The sequence below is a fragment of the Ambystoma mexicanum genome, chromosome 9 (assembly GCF_040938575.1).
Source record: "Ambystoma mexicanum isolate Mex_15411 chromosome 9, UKY_AmexF1_1, whole genome shotgun sequence".
In the NCBI taxonomy this organism is placed as follows: Eukaryota; Metazoa; Chordata; class Amphibia; order Caudata; family Ambystomatidae; genus Ambystoma; species Ambystoma mexicanum.
In genome coordinates, this window is record NC_090931.1 from 232,229,966 (window position 1) to 232,257,130 (window position 27,165).

General features: G+C 43.1%; 1 protein-coding gene across 2 annotated transcripts in view; it reads left to right on the plus strand.

Annotated features, from left to right (window-relative positions):
* LOC138487899 (NXPE family member 4-like) overlaps positions 1–27,165 on the plus strand; it is a 290,149-nt gene that overhangs the window by 85,304 nt on the left and 177,680 nt on the right. The window contains exons 1-3 of one of the 2 annotated variants that reach the window (XM_069614525.1): positions 13,686–13,806; positions 21,752–21,854; positions 26,148–26,911. In XM_069614525.1, the coding sequence (XP_069470626.1) occupies positions 21,762–21,854; positions 26,148–26,911 (857 nt within the window). In that variant the 5' untranslated portion in view covers positions 13,686–13,806; positions 21,752–21,761. Of the gene's footprint in view, positions 1–13,685; positions 13,807–21,751; positions 21,855–26,147; positions 26,912–27,165 lie in introns of those variants that run through there. The other variant, XM_069614524.1, reaches the window with a different exon arrangement.

Sequence of the window (27,165 nt, forward strand, 5' to 3'; positions counted from 1 at the left end):
TTGTCAGCCTTGAAAGCGACGCTGTAGTCGAAACACGTTTCGGCTGACGCTGCAATTCAATAAAGAACACTAATTGAAATCGTATCAGTTTATTCAGCTAAAGATTAAATAATGGAACAAAGGGAAGAGCGCAAAGCATGTCACAACTTTAAACTGGCAGGCACTTCGAGCACACAGTTTGATTGCAAGGCTGGTTTAAAGCGAGCCCAAGACTTCCCACAAGGAGGTGTTTTGGGTGGGGAGGGGTAGGAACTGGGTGGGAATGGCCATAGGGATTAGCATGCCCAGTCAGTGTGTGGGAAAATAAACAAACCACTAAAAACCTTGTGTCCCTCCTCATGTGGCATGTTTCCCTTTATGTACTCTATTCAACACCTATAGAACTTTTCCCTCCTCATATGTCATTCCTTCCTATATGTACTTCAATGCTATAGTTTCGGCTTATAGATGTCGTCAAAACTAAATGCAACTGTATAGCGAGAGAATGCAGGACCCCAACCTGACGATACCCCTCACAACTAAAACCGCTGCCTGAAAAGTGTGGGCATGTGTGATACGAGAACCAAACAACAAATGGGTATTATCACTATTACCCACGTGTGCACCACAGCTGGTCAGGTAGATCCATTGGAGTACACCTGGCAGAAACATTCCACACCCAAATGCTTTGCGCATTGAAGGAATTAGAAAGATCAGCCACTAAACACAGAGCAACTGAAAAAACCACTGAGCTCTCTCGCTACAGAAAAAAATCAGCCTACCTCACATGCACAAGCCGTGTGCAGTTGTATACGTATGTTGTGCATAAAGCAACTCTAAAAGTACAAGGTGAGCCAGACCTCGTTCCAGCAATAGTTTCTATGTTTCCATCTCCGGCGTTGCTCCAACGTGATGATGTGTCAGCAGCCCTACAGATTAGGGGTGTATCGGCTACCTTTACTCCTTAAAAATAGGCAAATACTCCCCAAAAATTAAAATAGCGAGTAAAAATACTAAATAGGAAACAAAACAGGACCTTGTGCCTCTGCTTTCACTCACATAGCTATATGGATATGTTTGGACCAATAGTGCACGTAGTACCGCAGGAGGAAACTACTGTTATACCCTGATTTTGAATAAGTAAAGGTATATTTTTAATGTGTATGAATTAATAGTTGCAGAGAAATAATTATTACAAAAACATTTCTGCGTTCCAGTTAAAACATATTTTTACTTGCTTATAAAATACTCCCATTGGGAACTGAACTTGCCTTCTTACTACCTAAATAATCATTTTACTCCCAACTTTAAGAAAACAGGGAGTAAATCCAACTTCCACATCTTGTCTGGACACTGTGTGTCAGCTTTTATTAACATTTCAAACTGTTGATTTCGGTCGGGTCCCTGAACCCGGAGACAATTTCCAGACATGGGCAGCACAGGGTAATTAGCAAATGACTGCTAGCAGGGCAGCCGTGCAATTAACATTAGCCTGCTGCTTTTCAGTTAACTGCTCAGTAGATGGTATGGCGGGTTGAGTACCTGTGTTGGAGATCCGTCCACTAGTTTGTTGCATCAAATGTTTCCCTTTGGTATGTTGTAATCTGTGTGCCTTCTGCTGTCCATATAGTTTATTTTCTAACGATTTACTCTTCATAACGGTATGATGAAACCAGCGTGACGTTCAGTATCGGAACTGCATCAGCTAGCTGTTATTGAGTTTAATCTGAGCTCATAGTGCACATACATGGGGCAATAAGCATTCCTCAAACGCACAATTAATTTGTGTACATGATGATTAACTCTAATGCTATTATCATTTTTTGGTGCTATTGTTTTTTTTTCTTCCTTACTTTAGTTGCCCTTTATGTGCCTCTAATTTGTATGAATCGTGCATTTTTATGTGTATTTTTCTTCTAAAACACGCAAGTGGTAAGTTTTCAATTGTTACCTATTTCATGTTTAACATTACACAAAACTCTCATAAGGTAGCATTTATTACTTTACTATCAGAAATTACCAAAATAAAAATATTGTACTTCTATGGTGAATGTTGCAACCATTGCCTATATGTATGTATGATTAGGTTCCCCTTCTAACAAAAACACTAGAATATAATGATTTATTTACATGAGAATATTCTTTAATACATTAAGTAGTTCATGATAGTTCTCCCAATCACCCATAACATCTTGTTTCCAACATTACAAGCTCAATCCCTTGTAGGGACTGTTTATTAAAATTAATTTCATATGTGATGTCATCAGTGATGTCATCAATGACATTTGTGATGTCATCTTTCATGCCCTGGGTGTTAGTCTTAGCAGTGCAGAGTGGTGGCACGAGTTATGGTTGCTTAGCTTACCATAACTGGCGAATTTCTGTGGTTTTTCGGTTTTACTTTTAACTATAAAATCCAGTTAACTAAGTTTTTTTCATTGAATTTCATAGGTTTTTATTAGTGCAGCCTAACCATAACGTCTCTTTAATTAAGTTTTTTCAGTTAATTTCATAGGTTTTTCTTGAATTTCATAGGTTTTTATTAGTGCAACTTAACCATAAAGTCCCTTTAACAAAGATTTTTCAGTGAATTACATGGATTCTTACCAGTGCACGCTAATTTCCTACAACTTACTAATATTATACTTACCCCAATACAGCAACATTTTGGTCCAATTTACAAAGCTTTGCCTTAAAACTCTGCCAATCCCCATCTTCTTTGCAGACTTTCCGGACAGTGGGGGTCATTATGAGGTTGGAGGTAATGGAAAAACGATGCAGGTAAAGGATTACCGGCATTGCATACCGCTCCGGGCTATTCCAACCTAAGACCCCGGTATTAGAGGCACCGTTAATAATGGTGCTTCTAATAGCGGCAAGGGTGCGGGCACGCGGCCCATCATGCCGGCAATACCGGCATGCCGCTAATGGGAGGACATCACAAGTCAGGCGGCCATGCAAATGCCGGTATCATGAAGGCGCTAATAGGGGATACCGGCATGCCGGCATCGTGTACCAACCGTAAAATGCTATGTTCAGTGTTCCTAACTGCCACAGGTGCACACAATCAGCCAGCACAGGTGGAGGCAATGGAGTCTGGGCCAGCACAAAAGGAGTACACCCACACACCACACCCCTACCCACACCAAAATGATTCCACTAGTAGTAGCAATACTGGGGTTGGAGGACATGCTTGCATTGCTACACCAGCAACAACAACAGCAACAGCAGGCACCACAGAGGAGACGCAGGAGGAGAAGGAGGGTGAGACAGGCCCAGCATGCCCCACCAGCGCACCCAGTGGTACCACGCAGGGAGCCCCCAATCCCTTGCATCAGAGCCAGTCCATTCAACCTAACCCCTGAGCAGATCCACACCCTGTACCGTCTGGACCGGGACACCATCACCACCATCGTGGACATGATACACGATGACATTGTCAGCCTCATTGAAATACGCACAGCCATCCTCCCTCTACTGAAGGTATTGTCGGTGCTCCACTTCCTTGCCACAGGCACCTACCAGCACACAGTGGGGCACATGCATGGCATATCACAACCCTTATTTTCTCGCATTCTGAAACAAGTGCTGGATGCCCTCCTCAAACACACATGGGACTACATATCCCTACCACGGACTCCCCAGGAGATTTTTGACACAAAAGTTGGCTTCCATGCACTGGTAGGCATGCCAAATTGTATAGGTGCCCTCGACTGCACCCACGTGGAGTTGGTGGTCCCACATGCCATGGAGGTGGTGTACCGCAACCACAAGCAATACCACTCTATCAATGTGCACATGGTATGTGACGCCAGCAAGAGCATCACACATTGTTGTGCCCGATATCCCGGATCAACTCATGACTCAATGGTCCTGCGGAACTCCACGCTACCACACCACATGGCGCGACATGCAGGACGACGTGCCTGGCTGCTTGGTAAGTTGCATGACAGGCACATGGCATTGAAATGGGGGGAGAGATGCACACACCACCATGGTGTCAATGTTGATGAGACAGCACGATGTGTACATCACTAAACACTGTGCCCCAAAGCATCCCAAACAGAACATGACAACCAAATCCCATAGGAATGAAGTATGGTCGACACCTATCACAACATGCCAAACAGTAACCCACCCAACATCCCACAACACGTGCACCACTCTTCAGCAGACCTCACCGTCCGCAACACCATCCAGCAACATGCAGTGAATATACACTATTGTAGATGTAGACAAACACAAAAATGCTGGAAAAAGTTGCAAAATATACACTATGTTGTTGTCTCCAGCAAATCACCACACATGAAAAGCATCCATGGGAGTGCATTGAACAAAACCACCAAGGGAATCCACTGTCTGTCACAGGGCCGCCACAACCACAGGAGTGCAGCATGTCACCATGGGAAAAATCAGTGCTGAATGCCTAATATTGCAGAGCCTACTGCCAACGCTCCCAGTCAGAAAATCCTGCAGAACACAACGCATCACAAATTTGACAAGAACACAGCTGTATGCGTCCACAATGCATGAGTAAAATGAAGGCAGTGCAACCCACACCTTTAGTCCATGGCACAGGACACATTGAGGGCATAAAAATGGCGTGCATACAACCATCGACATGTGCATGTGACCATCGATAATCTGCTGGCATGTGTGACTAGTAGAGCTGTCCATCATGAATCGACTGACATATACCTTTTTTTGCCGCCCATGCAGGTGATAGTGGCTATCCCTTGAAGCCGTGGCTCCTCACCTCTGTCCGAAACCCACAGAACAGGCACGAGGAGGACTACAATCGTTCCCACACCCGTACCCATGTGGTCATTGAGCAGACCTTTGGCCTGTTGAGGCATGGTTTCGCTGCCTTAGCCGGTCGGCTGGGGCACTCCTCTACAGGTATGAGAAAGTGGCCAAGATCATCATGGTATGTGTCATGCTCCACAACATGTGTATCCGACGGAACGTGCTCCTGCCCCCTGACATTGAACTGCAACCACCTGGTCATGATGAAGGGGATGAAGAAGATGTGGCTGCACATCATCGCGGTGCCGATGCACAGGAGGGACGTGCTGTGTGTCAGTCAGTGATTGCACATGGCTGCAGAGTCTGACATGATAGTTGGACAGAGGGCACTGGGTGTGGGAGTACATGTACACTATGCATTGTATATGAATAAATGACACATGCGCAATGATGAATGTCCACTCAAGATATTTTTTTCACACAACGGGTGTATTTAAATGTCCAATAAAGATGAAAGTGCACTAACCCTCCACCACACACACACCCCTCCCCCCACAACTCCCCCACACATCCTCATCCCCCTCCCCCCACTACTCATGCTACTTATGCCATTAACAGCTTAGTGTGGTTTGTGTGAGATATGGCATTGCTTTGCTGCAGGCATCTGCATGTGTCTGTGGGTGACATGGAGTGTGGCGATACTTCATCTGCGGAAGGAGGTGAGTGTCCTAAGAAAACACATATGTCTGTCTAAAGAGGCAAGCCATGCCCCAATACACACACAATCCCAGCCTAGTTGTCGTCCGCAGCACACACTCCATGTCACCCACGCCTTCAATGGCCTCTATCCCTCTTGAGGCTCTGGGCAAATACTACATCGGCATTCTCAACCAGGGTCTTCGCAAGCATGGTGAGCTCGTCTTCATTAAAGCACTCCTTGCGCTGGCGGGAGGCTCCTTTTTTCAGTGCTTTGGGCATTATATAGTAGTTATGGGTTGATATTGGTACACAGCAATCTACTCCAGGTTCTGGGTGCTGAGGATGGCAATGGATTGTGTTTTTAAAGATGGCCGCCGTGCTCTTTCCTGTTCCTGTGCGATGACGCTACTTCCATTTCCGCTTATTTACAGTCAATGTTATTAGCGGTGACTGCTAATAGCGGTCACCACTAATACTGGCTTCATTCATGCCGGTAGTGCTGTCTGCGCTTTACATGGTGCCACTAAGGGCCATTTTTGGGATGTAATTACCGGCATGGCACAAAGCTTGTGCACGCGTACTCTTAATAGCCCTCTATTAGCGGGCTCTTGACTACACGGACACCGTATTTGCTCCATGCCGGTAAGGACGTAACTTACCTCCAACCTTGAAATGACACCCAGTGTCTCGTGACCAAACGTGCGCGCGCTGCATGAGGACATGAGTTTGCACTTTGCGAATGGGTCCATGCTTCGTGAACACTTCGGAATTGCATTTTTTGCTGATCTAGGATCTAGGAACTTTCTAGCTCAACATTTACCCATGCACTGCTCCTACACCTATTCTTACTTATTATCCATTAACAATCTAGCTCAAAGCACAAACTTGGAAGATATTAGCAAAACTGCTATTCATCTTAAAAATGGCATCAGCTATTGCCATTCCTCCTCCCCAAGAGCCACCATGAGCTAGAGGACCTACACAACAAAAAAAGCGCACTACTTCCAAAGACAGTAAAGAGGATCAAGAAGATGAGATAGAGGAAGTGACTTCCTCTAGCACCCAGAGAGAATCATGGGTGTGGCAGATTCTTTACCACTGTTGGGAATGTACCAAAGGCTAAAACTACCAAAATGAAATGCACTGAGTGCAACTACCTGGACAGTACTCCTACGGGACCACCTCCAAGCACTGCCACACCAAATCCAACCACTGCAATGCTCTCAGAAAGGTTGTTCCTTTCTTAGCAAGTAGTAGGCTGTCTTCCTCCACCTCATCTTCCTCAACCAATACTATAACCCCACAGCCTACTTCTGTGGGATGCAAAATCCCACCAGCTACCTTGCAAGCAATAAAAGAGGCTTTTGATCCATATCTTTTAAAGACAACAGTACTCTGTATATACTGCAACACACCACTCTGCAACTTCAAAGTGCTTTTGAAGATGTAATCAAGGGGCATGAGAAACACTGCCACCTACCTTAGATAAAACAGATGCGCAACATCTTCCCCTGTCCACCTCCCCCTCCATATTAATCGTTGGTGGTTCTTCTCTCATTTCTCACCCCACCTTTCTTTCGGACCTCTCCTGCAAACAAAACAAAATCAAGGTTCCTTTCACAGTTATAAAATAGAAATACAAGAAATAATCTTATAGATTCCATCTACTTTACATTTCTCAATAAAGTAGATAGACTCAATAAGATTCTCCAACATTTCATTAGCATTTTGTTGTATGCTGATGGAAATAATGTGACGTTCATACCCCGTTACAAAGGCTGCAACGGGGGATAACGGCCCGGCAGACCAAGTTATCGGCGTAAGTGAAGCGAGTGTGAATAACAAGGGCTCTAGGCCGTTATCCCCGTTCCAGCCCTTGCAATAGGGTATGAAGGCCATCAGCACCCCAGGTTGCCAAAGCGGTAAACCCTGGTTCTTAAAAAAAAGATTTTCCTTCCTACTACAGGACACACACAGAGTCCCGCTGTAGGAAGGAAAACACTTTTCCGAGATAGCCACCATGGAAAGGGAGTTACGGAGCCCCTCTTCCCTTTCCATGGTGGCCTGTTGAAGGCAAAGAGAAAGAGCAAATGCGGCGGCGGCAGAAAGTAGAGGAGCTACGGTGTGAAAGAAAAATAACACATGGAACAGAGGGTGGGGAAAGAGGGCAGCGGGGAGAGCCGCCCGTTAGGTGGCTTGGATCACAGGCTTGTACCAATGGTTCAAACATGCATTCCTAGCCACCTGACTGGCTGGCTCCCCCGCCCAAGGTGCTAATGGACAATGGTATACTCGAGAAAGATGGACCATAATCGATGAACCTTTATAGCTATCTACAGTCTCCACAGTCCCCTTTCCAGGCCATGGATTATTAAAACACCCAGATGCACATGCACACCATCGCACAGGGCAGCCCTTCTACCCTTTTTAATTTGATATTTGTAACACTCCCTCAATGCCTGCTTTCAAACAGTTACACATCCATTCACCAATCACCTCCAAAAACTGTACATATAACCCTATGACCATATTAAACTTACACACACCAACCGCCACTTAACTTTTACAAATCTTTTGCATCTGCATTTTGGATGCCAAGGTGGGATGCCCCTGACTAACTACTGGAGGAGAGGAGTCCCAAAGGTGAGAGGCATCTTAACCATAATATCCCTATAACCAAGTTTTTTCCTGCCAATTTAATAGGTTTTTATAAGTGAAAATGTTTCATGGTGTTACATCACTGTATATAAGTTATGAATAATTCCTCTTTTCATATACATGAAAGAACTATAAACTTCCTTTAAGAAACATGTTTTTTGCAACACATACTTATGCATGTCATTATCAGCAGCGCATGCTGGGGATGGAAATCATTGTTCAATTGCCAACTGCATAAGGCTCCAACATGACCCCAGCCAAACCAAACCACCTATTATTCACTGCACATACCCTGCATCCTAGCTCAGTGTCCACTATACCCTAATAATGTAAACAATGGCAAGTGCTCATGGCTTGCAGCCATGGCCAGTCTCCAAATCCATTGCACATAGGTTTTGGCCATGCCACATTCCCCAATGAGCAAATCGGAGTACACATTTGCATTTCCAGAGGGCCAGGCCCACAACCCAGACACCAAATGTATATCACTAGTTTTTCTACTTACATTCTTACACTTTTGTAAAATAAAACAAAAGAAATATTTCCAAAAACATGCTTTCTGGTCCTTGCTAATGCTCGTCGGGCAAGTTTGTTGTAATCTAATCCACCACTTCAGGCTGTAACGGCAAGCAGAATATTTGTTCCCATTCAAACCTACCGCTTAGGCCATGGCTCATGCCCCAATAAGCACATTACAGTACACATTTCTCCTTGCTGACGGCCAGGCCCATTGCCCAGACACCAATGTTATATCACTGTGGTGTGTACTTACATTTTACACTTTTGAAAAAAATAAAACACAGGACCTATTGCAAAACCATGCTTTGAATTTCTTGCTCACCCTCCTTGTGCATATTTGCTGCACTCCCATACAGCACTTCAACCTGTACCCACGAGCAGATTTTTTTCTTCTCCCATTCAAACCTATCCCAATTTCAAATAATGTTACCACATAGCCGGTTCCTGGTGGCTATGCCCACTTTAGCCCCATTGCTGGTCCCTCATCGTCATGGCCTTTAGCCAGATTGTCAGGGTCATGGCTTTAGGCCATGACCCTGACAATCTGGTCACTGCCCATGGCCACAAGCTATGCCACAATATTTGGTACCTACATTACAACACTTTTCAAAAAATAAAACACAGACACATTTGCAAAACCATGCTTTCAGGTCCTTGCCAGTGCTCCTTAAAGGAGTTTGCTACAAATCTGCCCATGTTTTATTTTTTCAAAAGTGTCAAAACATACATACATACAATAGTCATATAACATAGCCCCACTTGACAAAATCCATTCAGACTTTGCACAAACATTCAAGGTTGGGTCTATAATTTTCTGAAAACTTGTGTCTACATTCGTCAAATGGCAACACAGTTATAAGCCATCTAAAACTGTTGAGACACTGCCTCTAAAGTTTCCCCCTCTTGACAAAATCACACCAAACCTTGCAAAAATACTCATAACTAGGTCTACAATCTTTCTGATAACCTTTGTGCAGTTTCGTCAAATCGCACTACATTTATAAGCCTTTCAAATATTTTGGGACACCCCTCCCTTCTAATTTTGTTCCTTCTTCACCAAAAAGCACCACACTTTGCAGGACCATTCAGAGTCAGGTCAGGTCTAGAATGAAATACCAAAGTTCCATGCCGCACTTATCAAAACCTCACCAAACGTCACAGAATCAATCTAACGGGCCATATACTTATTTTTGCAAAGTCTTGTGAGGTTTCGTCCAGGGGGGGTGAAGGTATAAGCCACCAAAAAGTGCTCTTCCTATGGGCTGAGCAACTTAACCATAACTACAGGGCCACTACCGCAGGCCCTGTAACATATATACATTCGGAAAGTAGAACGCACAGGGCTGCAAGGGGGCTGACGAGTGACAAACAGCTGGCCATGCTGTAAAAATATTAAATGGGAGGAGGTACCCCTCTGATCTGTGTGGAAGACACAGGTCAGGTGATGGTACATAGGGGAAACAAAATTACAGGAAGATGCATGGTGTCTTTCCCATTTAAAGATGGGCTCTAGTTTTGGCTTGTTTCAAGAGAGCTTCCTTAGAGACTTTCATCAAAGATGGCTACCTCCATGGAAGAGTTCAGAGATCAAAGAGTTCTGAGATGGGCAGGAATGGGTGGGATTAGCCATAGGGATTAGCATGACTAGGGGCAGAGAATGGGAGGGGATCTATAACCAAACAACACCAAATACACTGTGTATCCCTCCTCAATTTCATATCCATTGAAAAGGATTACAGATCCTCATTCAAAGCCCATATTATTTTAATGACAATAGTTTTGGCTCAAAGGTAGCACGTTCAGCGCCACCTAATAGCCCAATCTAAAAATGGCACATCTGCAACACCTTGCGCCCAACATGTTTCTTATTTGGTACAAATCCATCCAGCAGTTTTTGCGCTGTGGATGTTCATTGAAGTATCTTTTTCTTTATTGAAATATCCATGAGAATAGGCTGAAAAAAGCTTTTTAACCAATTAACACATTTCCCCCATTTTTTCCAGTTCGGAGGGGTCTGTGCCACACAATTCATTTGGAAAATGTCATCTAAATCTGTCTCTTCAGTTAAAGGCTATCAGCAATAGACGTTTTGGAAAACGATCATGCAAATGGGTTTTATCTTAACCATATGGCAGCGTCTGCCACCCTATATGTATTATCTTCACATTATGAAGAAACATCATCCGCACAACACAAATGTTTCTCCCCTTCTCCTGTAACTCATTCCTGATGCAAGAGATTTTCACTTAGGGTGGCCAAAGCCAATTTCTATTCTTTGAGGACAGGTATTCCCTGTGGGAAGAAAGATTGGAGTGCATAAGGGGAGTCCAGTGTTACCTTAGTCCCTATTTCCTTTGGCCAATTCTTTGTATCATTGAAGGATTTGTTTTATTGTGTTTCCTCTGTGAAATCAGGGTGGAAGGCTAGTGGACCACTCCAGGGTTCCTCTTTTGTTTGATGGCCTGTTGTAAATGTTTATCTTTGTTTCAAGCTTCCTACACTTTTTTCAATCAATCACCCAATCTTCCAGGAAACCTTAAAGGCCCCAAGGTGTAGCCCCCTGAACAATTGTGCACACATCTGAGTGCGTATCTCCTTACCCTCCAATTCCTCAAGGACCTCTTGATTTGCAGGGTGTTCTTATGAGTTAGGCAGTGACCATAAATCCAGTGGTGTTTGCCAAATACTGCCAAATATACCAACCTCCAAATTCTGGGTCAGATGCCACCACCAATGTTCCATGCGTAAAACAGCGGATGGTATTCTGGGCAGCCATTTTGCATACAATCCACCTATTTTTACCTTCACCCTGAAGTGGAAGAAGTCATTCAAAATGTCCCCACAATAACCTTCAGGCTTTTTTTACTGCACAGAAGTACTTGAGCGTCCCTTCAATACAGTATTAAACATTTCAAAACTGTATTACTGTTAGGGAGTGAAAAGGTGAGAATATCTAATGGTCCTCTCATATCCCATTACACATGTAACGTATAAAAGGCTTACAATCTATCCTTTTGTGCATTAAAATGATGTACAATAGTATTCCAAACCACTGCTGCATGCTATCCATTCTCACCACCAAAACAAAAGTGGAAATGGATAAAAAAAGAAAATAAAGAAAAAGACAGAGTTTACCTCTGGTAGAAGTGGAATTTCTGGAAACCTGCTAAAGGTATTCCACACACACTACTCTGCCAATGGTAAACTCTGAACAGAGTGCATTTTCAAAAATACCACCACAGAGATTGTAATTTTCCCTGAAAGTATTTCTTCCCAAAAATCTGCCCATATCTTAATGAGACCCTTGGAGTCCACTGAACACTGCAGGAGGTTCCTGCAGAAGGTTCCTGGATCTCTGTATGTGCTCTAACTGTTATCAGTTGTTTTGCCTCGCTCTGTTGTGTAAATTCTCTGAATGTTTATCAGTTACTTAAGGTCAGTAGTGAGGAGGGTCCTGTTTGCATTTACCTAAGGTATAGCCAGAGTTCTAGAACAGTTTGTCCTCTCTGTGTCATCCATGGGAATATCTATGTTCTATCCTTTGTGTTGGGGGAACCCAACGTTCAAGGTTTGTCAAGCATTTGGCTACTGTAGAGATGTTGTATCAAGTACAATCTACATCTAAAGCCTAGAGGTGGAGAACACATAAGTTAAGCTGCCATCTCTGCTGCAGGAGGGTCCCAGAATATGAATTTTGTATTTGTATTTTATTAGGCTTTATATAGCGCTTTACACCAAAGCGCTTTACATAAGGACAATAAGAATACATAACAAGCATTAACAACATGTGAGTCAAGTATCAGAAAACAGTATATAGAACAATTTACATGAACAATATGGCATTACATGAGTGGTATTGGACCGTGGTGGGAGAGGTAGTCAAGATATAGGATGTGATGTAGGACTGTTGTGAAAGAGACAGCACAGGCATTAGGATGGTAATTGGAGGAGGTAAGATTTGATAGAAGTGCGGAAGGAGGAATAGGAGGAGATGGATTGGATAGGGAGAGGAAGACGGATGCAGTGGAAAGGGGCCAGAAGTTTAAAAGATCGAAAGCAGGATGGGGCACACGGTAGAGGAGGGAGAGTGAAAAGGAAGAGATCAGCAGAGCAAAGTAGGCGAGGGGCAGTATAGAAAGTGATGAGAGAGGAAAGGTAAGGTGGGGCAAGACCATAGAGGGATTTAAAGACGAGGCAGAGGAAGTTGAATTTGAGATGGGAGTGAAAGGAGAGCCCGTTTAGAGAGGGGAGGGAAGAGGAGATGTGATTGTGAGGTGAGAGAAGGCAGAGCGAGCAGATAGCAGAGTGGTAGATGGATTTAAGAGGGGTTAGATTAGTGGAGGGGAGACCGAAGAATAGAGTGGAGCAGTAGAAGAGTCTAGAGAAGATGAGGGAGGAAATAAGGAGTTTAGTAGCATGGCCGGTTAGGAAGGGACAGACTTTACGGATGTTATAGAGGTGGAAGTGGCAAAAGCGGGCAGTGAGAGATGATTGCATATTGGTGTTTTGCTCAAATCTACTTTTTGTTGACTAACACCAGTGGAGCAACTTTGCTGGAAATGTCATGTGGGGACATGATATTTAAATGAAAGGGGCCCCCACCAAATGAGTGGGACAAAATGGTGTGCCACAAAAGTTGGGCGGGACAAACACCTTTTTCCCCCCCTACAATTACACCCATGCCACAATATTTCACTGTTGCTTCTTAGCTTACCACTGCCTTTGTGGAAGGGCACTAACCAAATGGAAGAAGGTTGAACCTTCCCCAAAAGCATATCTTGAGCTGAGTGTTTTGTGGAACTGCGAACACTGCAGAAAACTTTGCTGTGCTGGGCTAATCTGAAGATTTCCTCCATTTCCATTGAAGGGGGTGTGGCTCCCTGCCACTGCTGTTGATGTGAATCACTCACAAGCCTCACTTCCATGGAGCGAGCAGAGTGAGCTGAGTGTTTTGTGGAACTGCGAACACTGCGGAAATCCTTGCTGTGCTGGGCTAATCTGAAGATTTCCTCCCTTTCTATTGAAGGAGGTGTGGCTTCCTGCCACTGCTGTCAGTGTGAATTACTCATAAAACTCACTTCCGTGGAGTGAGCTGAGTGTTTTGTGTTTCGTGTGGCGGGTGCCGGAGGCGTCCGGTCCCTATGTGAAGCCCATTTTCGTCGATAGATGGAAGTAACACGCTCCAAGGTTTTCACCGGGCTCTAAGTAAGTGATTGCTACGAGCACGTGGAAAGCATTGTGACAGTGTGCTTGGGGGGAAGTGTGGGGGCAAAGTTCTGTTTCCATTTGATTCAGGGAGCCGCACGGTGTGGCGCTCGTGATTTGTGTAGAATCTTTGCCATTTAAAACTGGGTGACACCGGCAGACAGATTTTCCTGTGCAGCTGATTAAGGTGTTAAACCGTGCAGTTACTGTGGGGGAGGTTTTTCCCTTTGAGCCCGTGGGGAATTGCTGTTTCCTTTGATTCCGAAAAGTGTTCCCTCAATCTTGGCAAAGTATATTCGTCCAACAACTAACTATGAGGTGACTGTGGGGGCGGGTCCCCTTTGAGCGTACGATTATCAACATGCTGTGTGCCTGTGTTTTAGAGGGTTTCTAGTGTCCTCTTGTGCGTAGTCTCTGGCCCTGTTTGTAGGGAAGAACTGGTTAGTGGCTAGTGACATTGATTTAATATGCTGGGGAAACAACATCCAAAACAAGAAATTATAATCTCAGGAAACAAAAACCATATGGCATGAGCAACGGATATTGTCGGGCGCCTGCAACAGGGATTACAGACGGAATATCAATGGCCCCTGTAGAGGAAATTAAAACACCAACAAGGTCGGGCCCTACTAAACAGGGCATATGTCCTCCTTTTTTGGAAAAAAACAGTAGGCTCCAAACCAAAGGTACCCGGATGCACAAAATAAGATTGAGGCTTTATTCCACAAAGCACCTGGGTTAAATAAATCTCTTTTACATTCCACATTTGATGAAATTGATAACAATTCTTTATTGGATTTATGCTACCTAGTGAGTAATTCCATGTGACTGACCAGAGAAGTCCACCGGGTCCCAAGCAGCAGAGGTACTCTAAATACAAGATACAAATACGAGCTGTTGCACTCGCCTAACCTGCTCCTCAGATCTAAGCAACATAGGAGACGGAGCAGCCTGTACACCTCGTGCCCCTATACCTCGGCATGGTTGGAAGACAGACTTACTGCATAACTGACTAGACGGTCCTGAAGAAGATGGTTTGAATTCCTCTACTCCATCGAAACCGGTCTAGCCTATTGGTCATGGGCGGTCCCGTGGCCACTTACAGATGTCCCCAGTAACACGGGGTGATAGCCCATAAGAAATATAACACCAGCTTATTACTCACATGCTGTGAGCTTTTTACAGTGTTCTATAAAAACGGGCAGCAATGTATCATATCTGTTGCCCCTTTTTTAGATGTTAACAACATCCACTACTCCACATGAGATCATATTAAATTCCCTTAGGGTGAATAAAACACGAACAGAAAATCCCATGGTTATTTAAATGCTCATGCAAGCTACCTTAGCTGTGTTTGACAGTTATCTAATAACCAGCCCTGCCGCACTAGGAGTTGTGTGTTGATTTTTTGTTGGTTGCTCTATTTTAGAAAAAGTTGTTTATTTTGCTAAACAGGCATCAATGCAGGTTGGAGCACCACTACACTTGGTTATTGGAGGGACAATTTTTCTCTTATCCTATCCCAATTAGATAGGCGTTCCACCACACGCTGCCTAGGGATAGGAACCCCTGTGTAAGGACAGGGTGTTCTTCCAACAGGGCTAGATAATAACACACTGTTGTTTGTCTCCCCCACCTGCATTCACTCTAACCATTGTTTTAAGATGTAAGCTTAGATTATATATTTTCTCCTAAGAATCGTTTGTATTGTGATACAACATTGTTGATATAACGGTCATGGAATGAAAGAATTTCGATTCTAACTTTTGAATTACCCTGATGTTTCACCTTGTAAATCGCCCATCATTAGATAAACTATTCACAAAGATCCCTGTGCTATAAATCCTAAATTCCAGTGCCTTGAATTTTGTACAACCGCTGGGTACACACTACGTCTAAGATCCATTGTGCGCTACCAGCAACTGCTGCCTTAATCAGAGCCCAATATGAATCATTGGAATTCTTGGGCTACAAACTTGATAGTGAGCAAATGTCAAAAGCTGATTATAACTGCTAGAAGAGAGCAGTAATGTTATAGCAGTAGAGACCAGATTGACCCATGAAGATAGAAATATACATTTACTGTTGATATGTATATATGACCCACCAGGGAGTGAAAAAACAGAGAATATTTTTGAATACCTGGATAGGCTATTGATGACCTGGTAGTGGATCCAATTTGTTCACAACGAAAGTCCCGGCTCGTCAGGTATCTAAAAGAAATAATATGGTAGTGAAAACTAAGAACTCCAAAGGTGAGGAATGGACAACGTTTTGAGCGGGAAGGTAGATGACCCCCTTAAATGGCCATTTGTGTAATGATATTTCAGGACAGCCTACCTGGAAGGTGGGTAAAAAGGAAAGCACCATTGATTATGTATGTGCGAATGGACCTCTACTCAAATGCGCAGTTGCACTAGATATAAATCCTGCCTCCTATAGTGATCACCATAGGTTAGAACTGTGCATCCGGGTAGTGGAAAGGGAACACATAGAACTGGGACCTGTAGATCTGGAGCTTGACCCAGGTGGAAACAGAATTCAATGGTCACTGGGCAACATTAGAAGGGCCGGTAAATTGCTGGCTGTAGCCATGGATGAAAAGAACGATTTCTTATACATTCTAAATGCGGAAGGTATTGAAATGTGGATCAAAGAAATAACCAAAAAAGCCGGTGTGATCAGAGGCAAACCGTTAGTCCAATTGGGTGAGTTAAAAACCAAACGTTTTGAAATGGAAATACAATTGGTGAAAGAAAGCTCCGTAGGCAAGTGCGTCTTATACAAAGATCTGCACTATCTATATCTGACAACATGGCAACAATTTGAAACATTAAAAATATGCTTCAACATTGGCTACAGAGATATAAAGCCTATGGTCTGAATAAGAATTGGCAGCACCCCATGAAGGTTATGATGACCCGCAATCCAAAGACCACTGGCGGACTCTCTCAATGTCTAGGGATCCAAAAGATGGTAAGAGTATGCTACCAAAATTTCCAGGATCCACATGGCAAAAGTTTATTGAAACTAAAATGATGGTTAGTCAAAAAGTGACTGATGCTTTAGACGGTGGTGAGAGCCCTTGGCCTTTACACTTTAATCATGATTGCATTGTGGATATGATTAAAAAGGCTACAAATTCAAAGGCACCTGGCCCAAATGGGCTGTCATCTGTTGTACTGAAGGCTGACCCATCAAAATGGGCAGCACGGCTATGTAACCTATTTGATAAAGTGTGCTCCCAGAGGAAGATCCCCCACTCTTGGATCTGTGCCATATTGATGCCAGTACACAAAGCAGGTGATAGGTTGAGCCCAGAAAATGACTGTCTCTTATCACTTTGGGACACCACTGGTAAACTGTTTGCAAGCTGTGTGCTAAAACATCTGCAAGCATGGGTTAGTGAAAACAAGCTCATACACCCACTGTAAACCACGTTATGAGCAGGAGCTAGTATAAATCTAAATCTGAGTGTGGTTGACCGTCTACTTAATTGTACCAAAGGCAAAGCCAGCCCTCCTCTGTACTTAGCATATGTGGATTTTAAATCAGCGTTCGATTTAATAAACCGGGAACACCTGTGGGCAAAAAATGCAGAGGTGGGGATGCCCAGCCTGGTTACTTGAAATTGTTAAAGCCTTGCACAACAATACCATGGCCAGGATCAGACTGGGCAATGTCAACCAGCTATCGGATGAGATCGGCATTAGTAGAGGTGTGAAACAGGGATGCATGTTGGCCCCCCTTTGATTTAATCTAAACCTCGCCGATCTCATCCGACGTTTGGAGGCATTAGGTAGCTGGTCCCCCAAGATAGCAGCCCTTCTGATATTTAAATGTGTGCTTCTAGACTGCAAATAGATCTCTGATGGCAGTCTTCAAACTCACTGATGTGGCAGGCAAGATGAATGGATGGTACAAGAAAATAGCCACCCCACATAAATGCCTGTTTTTGACTGATAAACTTAGTACAATACCTTTGTTCTATTTTCATTGCTAACAAAAACTGGCTGCATGGGACTTCCAGCATCATTAGGTATTGAGGTATTGGTGAGATATGTGTTAATATGTTGTTCTTTTAACCAAGTGCCAATCCCCCATCTAACATTTCCTGGTATACACTACCACCCCACAATTGTGGGGCTCGTTTTTTTATAGTAAAAACTCGAATGTATTTAAATAATTGCAATGCAAAGGTGCTCTCCTTACTTAATGCATGGGAAATCACCACAATAAGATACATGAATGTTGCTAACTTATTCACAGTTAGATGGCCTGCCTGGGACCTCTCATCAATAAACCGTGCACACATGGTGTCACACCAGAACCAATAATTCAATTTTTGGTTCTAAATCTAAGGGCCTCATTACACGGTAGGCGGTAAGGGTTTACCAGTACCGGTAAGGGCACCGGTACCGGTAAACCCTTACCGCCTTACTACAAGTTCCCTTTGCGGGACCCGACCTTAACGGCTGGTTTTACCAGCCGTTAAAGTAGGGTGCCGCAAAGGGACCTTGGAGCTAATTACGGTACCTCAATTTGCGGTACTGTAATTAGCACCTTCCCCATTCCCATTATGCCCTATGGGGGCAGAAATGGGAATGGGGAAGTGCCTTGGTGAATGGGGAATTACCGCCCCGCTCACCTTGGAGTAGGGCGGTAATTCCGCCATCCACCAAGACGGACACGGTAAAATACCGGCGGCAACCATGGCGCTAATAGCGCCATGGTTACCGCCTTCCGTGTAATGAGGCCCTAATAAAATAATCTAACTTCTAAACACAATCGTAGACAATAATGACATCGCTGCTGCTTACCGGCTATTATATTTAAATGATTTGAGTGGTTTATACATTGCATTACGTTCCGAATAATCATCGATTTTTTAATTTTTTATTTTCTTCAGTATTAAAAAAAACAAGCTTTGGTGCCGGAGAAGGTTTGCATAAATATCAATGCTATTATCATTTGATAGGAATAATTCACCCTATGTAAATATGGTGCTGAGGGTTGCTAGTATGTGCATGCAATGTGAATGCAGGTTTGGGTTAGGAAAGCAGTGCTATCAATTTAAAGCACACAGGTCATTGGTTCACCCACCCAACAGCGAAAATGTTATTTATGATTTTCTAATACAAGGATGAGTACCATTTCTACTTGCCTTCGCAAATCGGGCCCACAGCTGCAAAGCCCTTCCCATAATGTGCAATGTTGAGAGAGGAGCAAATGTAATTTACCTTGGCATCATTTTCTAAGGGAATGGAAGTGACACAACTAAACTCCCTTCATCTCCCAAAGTATTTTAAGTATCTATAGCTTTCACAGACCACAAATTATCAAGAACTTCTCCATTAGACTATGAAATTTGGCCATTCAAATCACAACCTAAGTGGTTGACTCCACCTGTAAAAAACACTCTGGGTACAATTTGATTGGAATTAGTTTATGAAAGACTACACTTTATCTGCACAGAAATGCTATCAGTTCTACTCTGCACTCACAGCATATTAGCATGTTCTTGGTTTTCTTTGAAATTAAAATCTTAGTTGGCTGTAAATACAGTGAGAAAGCAAAGTACATTTCCCAGTATGATATTAAAGTATGTTATTTGAAATGAGCTCCTCATTGTGACATTTTACAGCCCCCCCCCCCCCAACTCCAGGGACTCAAAAGAGCAGATCATTCTAGGGGACTTATCAAATTACATTTGTGGTAATGTTCATATTCCCTTCTTTAAGGCAGTGAGTAAGGGAATTTCTAGGCAGCTAGCCTCTCCTGGTCCCTGCCTCTCTTTTTCAGGAAAGTAGCTCTGCCTCAGGTTAATAATACAGGGGTGTTCTCCTTCTATATAGCTTCATATTCCAGTGAGAGAGAGAGAGAGAGATCCCTGTGACCTGTGTGTTTCTGCTTTTATGATGGGTGATAGTCTCACACATTTTCATGATGATATAACACTTTTTGATTGCTCAACTCTTTCCATTAACTTTATTAACTACCAGCTAATACACCCCAAGTTCTTTTAGGTTTATCATATTTCTGAACATGAGAACAGATGGGGGATGTATGTTCTTAACACATTTGGTTGTAAACTCATATGTATTCCATATTTTATCATAGCAACTTTAATGAAATGTGCATTTCAGGGACCCATGAGCCAGACGGTCATAGGGACACCCAAAAATGAAATATGAGTTAACTTTTCATGAAGTTATTAATATTCATTATGCTGTTACTTATTAAAACTGTAGGCAATGTTGACTCATTTGGGAGAGGAGAATGACAGTCATAACACACATGTCCACTTATGTCTAAGTTGTATGGTTGTGGAGTTCTGTTAAAAAACAGTTTTAAATGCATGAGTAATGATCATTCAAATGGCCTATTATATTTCTGCAACTGGGTTCCAGCCTTAAGTTTCATTTTTTAGAATTGTGAAACTTTGTGTTCAGCATAATTAGTCATGTAAACAGCTAGGAGAGGTCTCATTGTCTATTTTCCATTATTTAGCATCTGATCAGCTTTATTGTCTTAACTGATGTCAGGGGGGGGGGCACTAATGTCATTTCAGCTCTTTGAAGCTGGGTATTAGCAGAGGTTAGGCTGCTATTTGAGCAGGTCTGATTCTTATCAGGTGGAATTTTAAAATGTATTTATAATTCTATTCTTTTGAAATTATTTCACAAGGGTGGGTGGTCTCATTAACACAGATGCCTGGCCCAGCAAACCCTTTGTTTTGTGAACCCAATGAGTTTTTATGATACAAAACAAATTAATCTATATACTCAAAATAGGCAAGGCAAGTCTCCTGCGACACATCCCCTCTCTCCCACATCTGATCATGTATGCAGGGTGCAGTGGAGTTTAACTCTAGTTGGGTCCACTGGAGACACAGCAAAACAAGCATTAACTCAGCCCATATTAAAAACATTGATTTCTAACACATTTAAAAAGTAATGTATTCCCTATTTTTTAATACTGCACGTACAAATCGTATACTTGCAACAAGGCATTTAGATATATTTATATATGTGTCACTGTTTTTTTCAATATATTTATTCTTGACAGAATCAATCAAGGTCTCAGTTGCTGCTGAAAAACGACATACACTGTTTGCACACAAGAATTTCTGACACACTGGGTCTTTTCAAAAGATGTTCTTGGTATGTGATCAATTCTGTGCCACTTGTAGAGTGCAGTTTCTCATGGTAGCAAGTAACTACTACTAACTAGTAATGCATTATTCCAGCACCTTTTCACTTCAAATTGAGACCGTCTCCATGTATCTCAATTTATCCCACAGGTAAATCCTCCATGTTTAGAGTTGCTGTTATTCCCCATTATGGAGTCACATGGTACTACATTAGGATTGGAGTAATTATTGCCACAGGTAAAATTGCCATAGGTAATAACTCCTCAATTTCCCCCATCAGCCATACGGTGGGGGTACTCCTGCTATTTTTGTCAAAATGTATCCTTTGTCAGAGCAGTATAAATGGCAGTAAATCCATTATTGTCATATTTTGCAACTACTGTCATACTCGAGTTAAGACCCAATGTGGTATCGAGATTATCATGGTAATTGCAGGTTTTCTACAGATCAGGAAAAAATATATCAATTGTGAAAAATTTTGCACTGTGTATGAATATGTATTAATAAATGTCCATTGCCGCAAGGTATATTAATTGCAAAACACTAGAGGGTACTAGAACATTCAATTAAAATAATGGAAATGGAATGACAAAGGGACCCTTTCTTGGAAAAGAAGTATGTTCTGTGCTACCCGAAACAAAGTATGAAAATGGTTTGAATAAAAAAGTTATGAATAAAACATTCACCACAATAAAAGGAAACATACGTATATGAAACATTATTGAGAAATGCTAATTTTAAATGTCTGGCTCAATTGCTGCAAACTAATACTTTTTTAAACTTTTTTTGCAGGTAACCCAGCATGTCGATACCGGTTAAAAATAAATTCACGTGGTTAGTGGCAATCACTGTCATTTTCCTGATGAGTGTTATCTGGAACAAGAAGTTAATGAAGGTACAAACACCCTCTACTCGGTATTATGCAGTTACTGGAGGACCACCTCCTGAGACCTGGATTTGTATTTATTGAGCAGATAATGTGTTTCACCCATAAACACAAAGCAAAGATACTGTATTTGGGACAATCCTAAAAAAAGTGTATTAGAATAGAGGTGACAGGTGGTGTAAAACTGACCAGTTGGTTAAATGGAATACAACAGTAAAGAGGCCAGGGACAAGACAAGTCACAACACAGGCCGCAGTACCAAGGAAGTAATAGGTACAGCTTTCAAAATACAGAAGAGTTATGTGCTGGGTAGTTAGGGAGGGGAGGAAATGTGTTGGTAAACTGAGGGATCGCATAAGTGGCTCATGAGGTGATAGTTAAGTAACAATTTAATAGTAGATGGTAGGGGGGGTTTTGACATGGAAGGAGGAGTTGATGACATGGGGTAGTAAATTGCAGTAGTGCTGGTTGAGGTAGGAGACGGAGCTAGATGATGTGCAGGGCAGAAGGGGAGCCGATAATTTAGGGAGGGTGTCTCAGTAGAAGTTGCATGGAGGGGAGGAGTGGGATAAAGTGTATGCCAGGTACGTGGGTGCAAGACCATGCTGTGATTTGAAGACTAGGAGCTGGAATTTGAGTAGGCACTGGTTTCACAAAGGGAGGTAGAATGAACAAGGGGAAGAGCAGGGAAGATTCCAAAGGGTATTGGTGGTGCAGTTGAGTATTTTGTTAAACGGAGAAAAGGAGTAGAGGGGGTGGCCCAGGAGGTGGCTGGCACAGTAGTCAGAGCTACACGGTACAATAGTTAGTATTAAAGTTTTGGTGGATGGCAGGTAAAGAGTAGGCAGATTTGTCAGATATTAGGACAGTTAATCCTAGCCTCAGTGAAAGTGGTAGTAATGAAGTGATGAAGACTGAGGTTGCTATCAAAAGGTAAGTATGGTTTTGTGCCTTAGGGGAGGAGTAAAGAATGTCAAGTTGGTCAGAATAGAAGGGGGGAGGCAGTGGAAGCATGTAGGTATCTTACTTTTGTTTTGAAAGAGTTAAGCAGTGGAAAACATAGTTATATCTAGCAATTGATAGCAGAGAGACGGTCAGTAATGGCTAAATTGAGGTTCTGACTCAGATTAGGGAAGGAGAAGAAGATTTGTGTATCTTTTGCAAAGATATGATGGACAAACCCAAAGGAAGAGATGAGTTGACCAATGGCTAAGGATAGAGACTTGAGGGACAACAGGAAGCAACATTGGGTGATGAGTTCCAGTCTATGGAGAAGGAACACTCTAAATGATAGGAAGCAATCACACTGAAAGCAGTGGCCTGGATTTCAGGGTTGGGAAAAGTCTCAGTAATAGTCGGGTGGTCCACCATTTTGAAGGCAATTGAAAGGTTATGAAGGATTAGAAAAGAGGATTGATTATGATGGCTAGCAGAGGTCGGGAAATTATAGACCTGGTTAATGGCTGTTTCTGTAGAGTGGTGGCTGCTGTATTCAGATTGGAAAGCATCAAGGAGGTTGTTAGTATCCAGATAAGAGAAGATTGTGTTAAAGAAGGGTAAATCAGGATTTTAGAGTAGTGAGGGAGGAGGGAAATGGGCCAATAGCTTGGTTGTTTGGGTCAGTCGAGGACTTCTAAGGGATCTGTAGGACAGTAGTTACCTTGAAGAAGTCAGAAAGATTTCACATGAGTGGTTCAAGAAGGTAGAGTGATGGAAGCATGTGAGAGATGCAAGTCCCATGATCATCTGCGTTGCAAAGTGCTCCAAAGAGGTAAAGGAGGGGTTGGCAGCTAAGTGGGAGTGGTTAGGAGGAATGAGTAAAACTGATTAGTAGTAGGGAGGGATGGAGTGGGAGAAAGAAGTAGGGGAGGACACAGAGAGAGGAGAGCAGTGTGGGTGTCATGGAGCTTTTTGATCTTGGGTGAGAGGTAGTGTGCAAAGTCATTAGCAGATAAGAGAGGGGAGTTAGCATTAGAACTAGGATGGTAAAGGAATGTTTTTGGAGGGAGAGCAAAGCGTAGTGATGGGATTAGCAAAGTAGATGGATTTAACAGTCAAGAGCCATAGTGAAAGCGATGAGGGTTTCCTTTTAGGCAAGGAGAAGAGGCAGGGCATGGCCACTACACTGTCTTCGAAGATGGCGTTGTATGGCATTCTTTAGGTGGTAGATCTGCTGGGGATTCTGGGTTGGGGGTGTAGGGTAGAGGGAGTGAAGATGCCAGAGGTATATTGGTGTTGCTCAAAAGAGTAGTGGGGAGCCTTGTTAAAGTCAGAGACTGCCTGTTAAATGGTGGAGGCATGAGGGGGGAGCAAGAGAGAAAATAGAACCTGACCTTAGTTACATAGAGGCCAGAGGTTTTGGTTTTCATTTTGTCCTTAGTAATGGCGAAGATTGAAGGAGGGGTAGATGAAGACAATCTCAAGCGAGGTCCCTTGGAAGTGAATACTTGATTTTGGAAGGGAGGTTAGGAAGTGCTCGAAAAGGAAGGAGTCCATTTCTAACTAATGGGTGAGGGGGAGTTCTAGTTGGTTGAAGTTTCCCATGGGCACTTCAGAGGCTTTAGTGGAAAGGTAGCCATGCAGGAGCTCCTGATCAGCCCAGGGGATCCAGAGAATAGTGAATGGGGTTGGAGTGAGGACTTGATTAACTGTGAACTCTAAGGAATGTGGTAGAAATTCTGAGGGAGAAAGGATGCATTATTAACCATTAGTACAACCCCACTGCTTTGTCAAGTGCAAAAGGTGGCAAAGTAATGGTAGCAGGCAGCCAGGGTTGTACGAGCCAGTAATCAGTGAGAAAGGAGTTTTCTTTAGCATACAGATTGTGTATTCCAGAGTATGAATGTCAAGAAGTAAGAGAGTGTATGGGAAAGGATTCAGCACTGGAGGGGAGCGGAGAGGGGTAGGTGGGGTCCAAGTGGTTGGTTAGGAAATGCACATTTTGGGGCAAGGGTGTCATAGAAAGTGGGCGAGTACACGGTGGATATGAGGGGGAGGTCAAAGAGGAGAGCATCCACAAGAAGTGAGCGAAGGGTACAGAGAGAGTGAGTACTCGCAGTAAAGGGATGCAAGAGAGCATGTTTGAAAGATCTAGGAGGGGAGGACGTGGCGTGCGAGGCAGGTAGGGGATTGTCCAAAATTGGAGTGCAGTTCCATCAGGTGGAAAGCAAGACCCTGATATTTACAGAAGGTAGAAATATTGGGATGTGAGTAGTTTATGATGAAAATAGCAGTATATCCAAGGCCTTCAATGACAACAACACAGTTTGAACGTATGTGCATGAACAAAAGCGAATAAGATGCAGTTATACAGTATATGTAGGGCCATAAGAGACCAAAGCTTTGCTCGGTGGTATATGTTGGGCCATAGAGGACTAACAGGCAGTTAAACCGTACATGCAGGGCCATAAGTGAAAACAAGTAGATGTAATGAACCATGTATGATCAAAACAAAACTAGACCACTAGTTAAAGATGCATACCCATTCTCTCTGAGTCTTAAGTGGTTTTACAAACTAAGTGACGTTGAAATTCTCCAAATATGCAATTATCCTATCTCTCATACAGTCATAACTGGGGGCATGCATTCCTTGCCTGAACATTTTTTAGTGGCATTGAAGAACCACATTGTACAGTAGGCACTAGCAGCTGGTGAGTCTCAGGAGAGCACCAGCACCCTTAAGGTAGCAAGAACTGCGAAGAGGAGTAAGATTTAAAGTAATGGTAATTACTGGCAAGTCATCCGGCCAGGAATGGTCTGTTGATAATGCACTTAAGCTAGATGGAAGTTTATAAAGTGTCAGATTATTGGGACATCGTTCCCATTTTTACTCTCTTACTTCGTTGTTGCATGAAGTTCTTGTTAAATAGAAGTCTAGGACCTCATTATGAGTTTGGCAGTAGTGGTAAAATATGCAGTGTTTGGAAATACTGCATGTTTTACCACTGGGAGATCCGTTTCCAAAACTTTAACTCTTTTTTGTAGAGGGAATTACCTCCAAAAAAAACATGAGCGCATGTGGTATTACCACCTACAGTATCAAAATGGAGCCGCCGCATGCGCGCTGCATGCAGTAACAGTAAATAGGTTTACTGGTATTGCCAGGGGAAATACTGCCAATCCCGTAATGAGACTTAGAACCTGGGCCTAATTGACCGTTTTAGTTTGTGCCGTTTTAATTTTTGCTTGTGCCATCAGTTTTGAGCCAGTTTTCATTTTCCATCAATCTTCTTCAATGGCCTTTTTTATGATGTTAAACTTTCCTGCAGGTGACATTCTTAGCCTCTTTTTCTTCCTTTTCAGTTTTCCAGTCTGAGGGGAAATGATCAGTCATGCCCAACTGTCAAAGAGGAGCAAACTGCAAATTCAGTGCCGGAAGGAACACAGATGTCAGTGAAGGCACAAGAGAAGACTCCAGTGACGGGACCACCCACTGAACTTCAATTAAACATTAAAAACATTTTTGAAAAAATAGAGCGTTCCTTACCAAAGGTCACAATGACCAATTGGAAAACTTCGACAAGTGGCAAAAATAGCAAAGGTTTCATAGCGAATCCCAAAGACAAATACTGCGTTGGCGATGTATTGACTGTGCAGTATGACATGTACGACCACTTGGGCAACAGGAAGACCTATGGAGGGGACTTCCTGAGGCCAAGAATATTTACACCAGAAGTCAATGCAGGAGCGACTGGAAAGGTGGAAGATTTTAACAATGGCACCTACCATATACATTTTATCCTATCCTGGGAGGGCAAAGTTAGGGTTTCCACTCAGTTATTTCATCCAAGTGAAGGAGTTGCTGCTCTGTGGAGATCTAGGCATGCGAGTTTGGGGGTCCTAGGTTTCCAGGGTCGTTTTAAAAGTGCAACTGCAGAAGCCATCACTGAATGTGGCTTTAAGCTGGAGACAGATAAGGAGGTGTGTGAGTACATTGACCAGAGAGATGAAGAAGCTTATTACTGCATCAAGCCCCCCAATCTGCCCTGCGGCTCCTTGAATGACATGAGGGCAGTGGACTTGCACAGTTCACACCTCAGTGCAGAGGAGCGACCGCTTTTTGAGAGGTAAGCATCCATATGAAGGGCTACATGCTTTGGTGGTAACAGTAAACACAGGCAGAATTTGCAAATATCACCTGTTTTACGCGAGAATGATGTAAGGGGTATTAATCTACCAGGTGCACTATTCCTAGGAATGTCGCATGAAGTAAATATCGCCTGATTCTGAGGACAAATGCATGATGAAAAGTTCTCCAATTTAATCCCGGCCTAAAAGGTGGAGGTAATAATTATAAATGGCCCCTCCAGGTTTGATTACT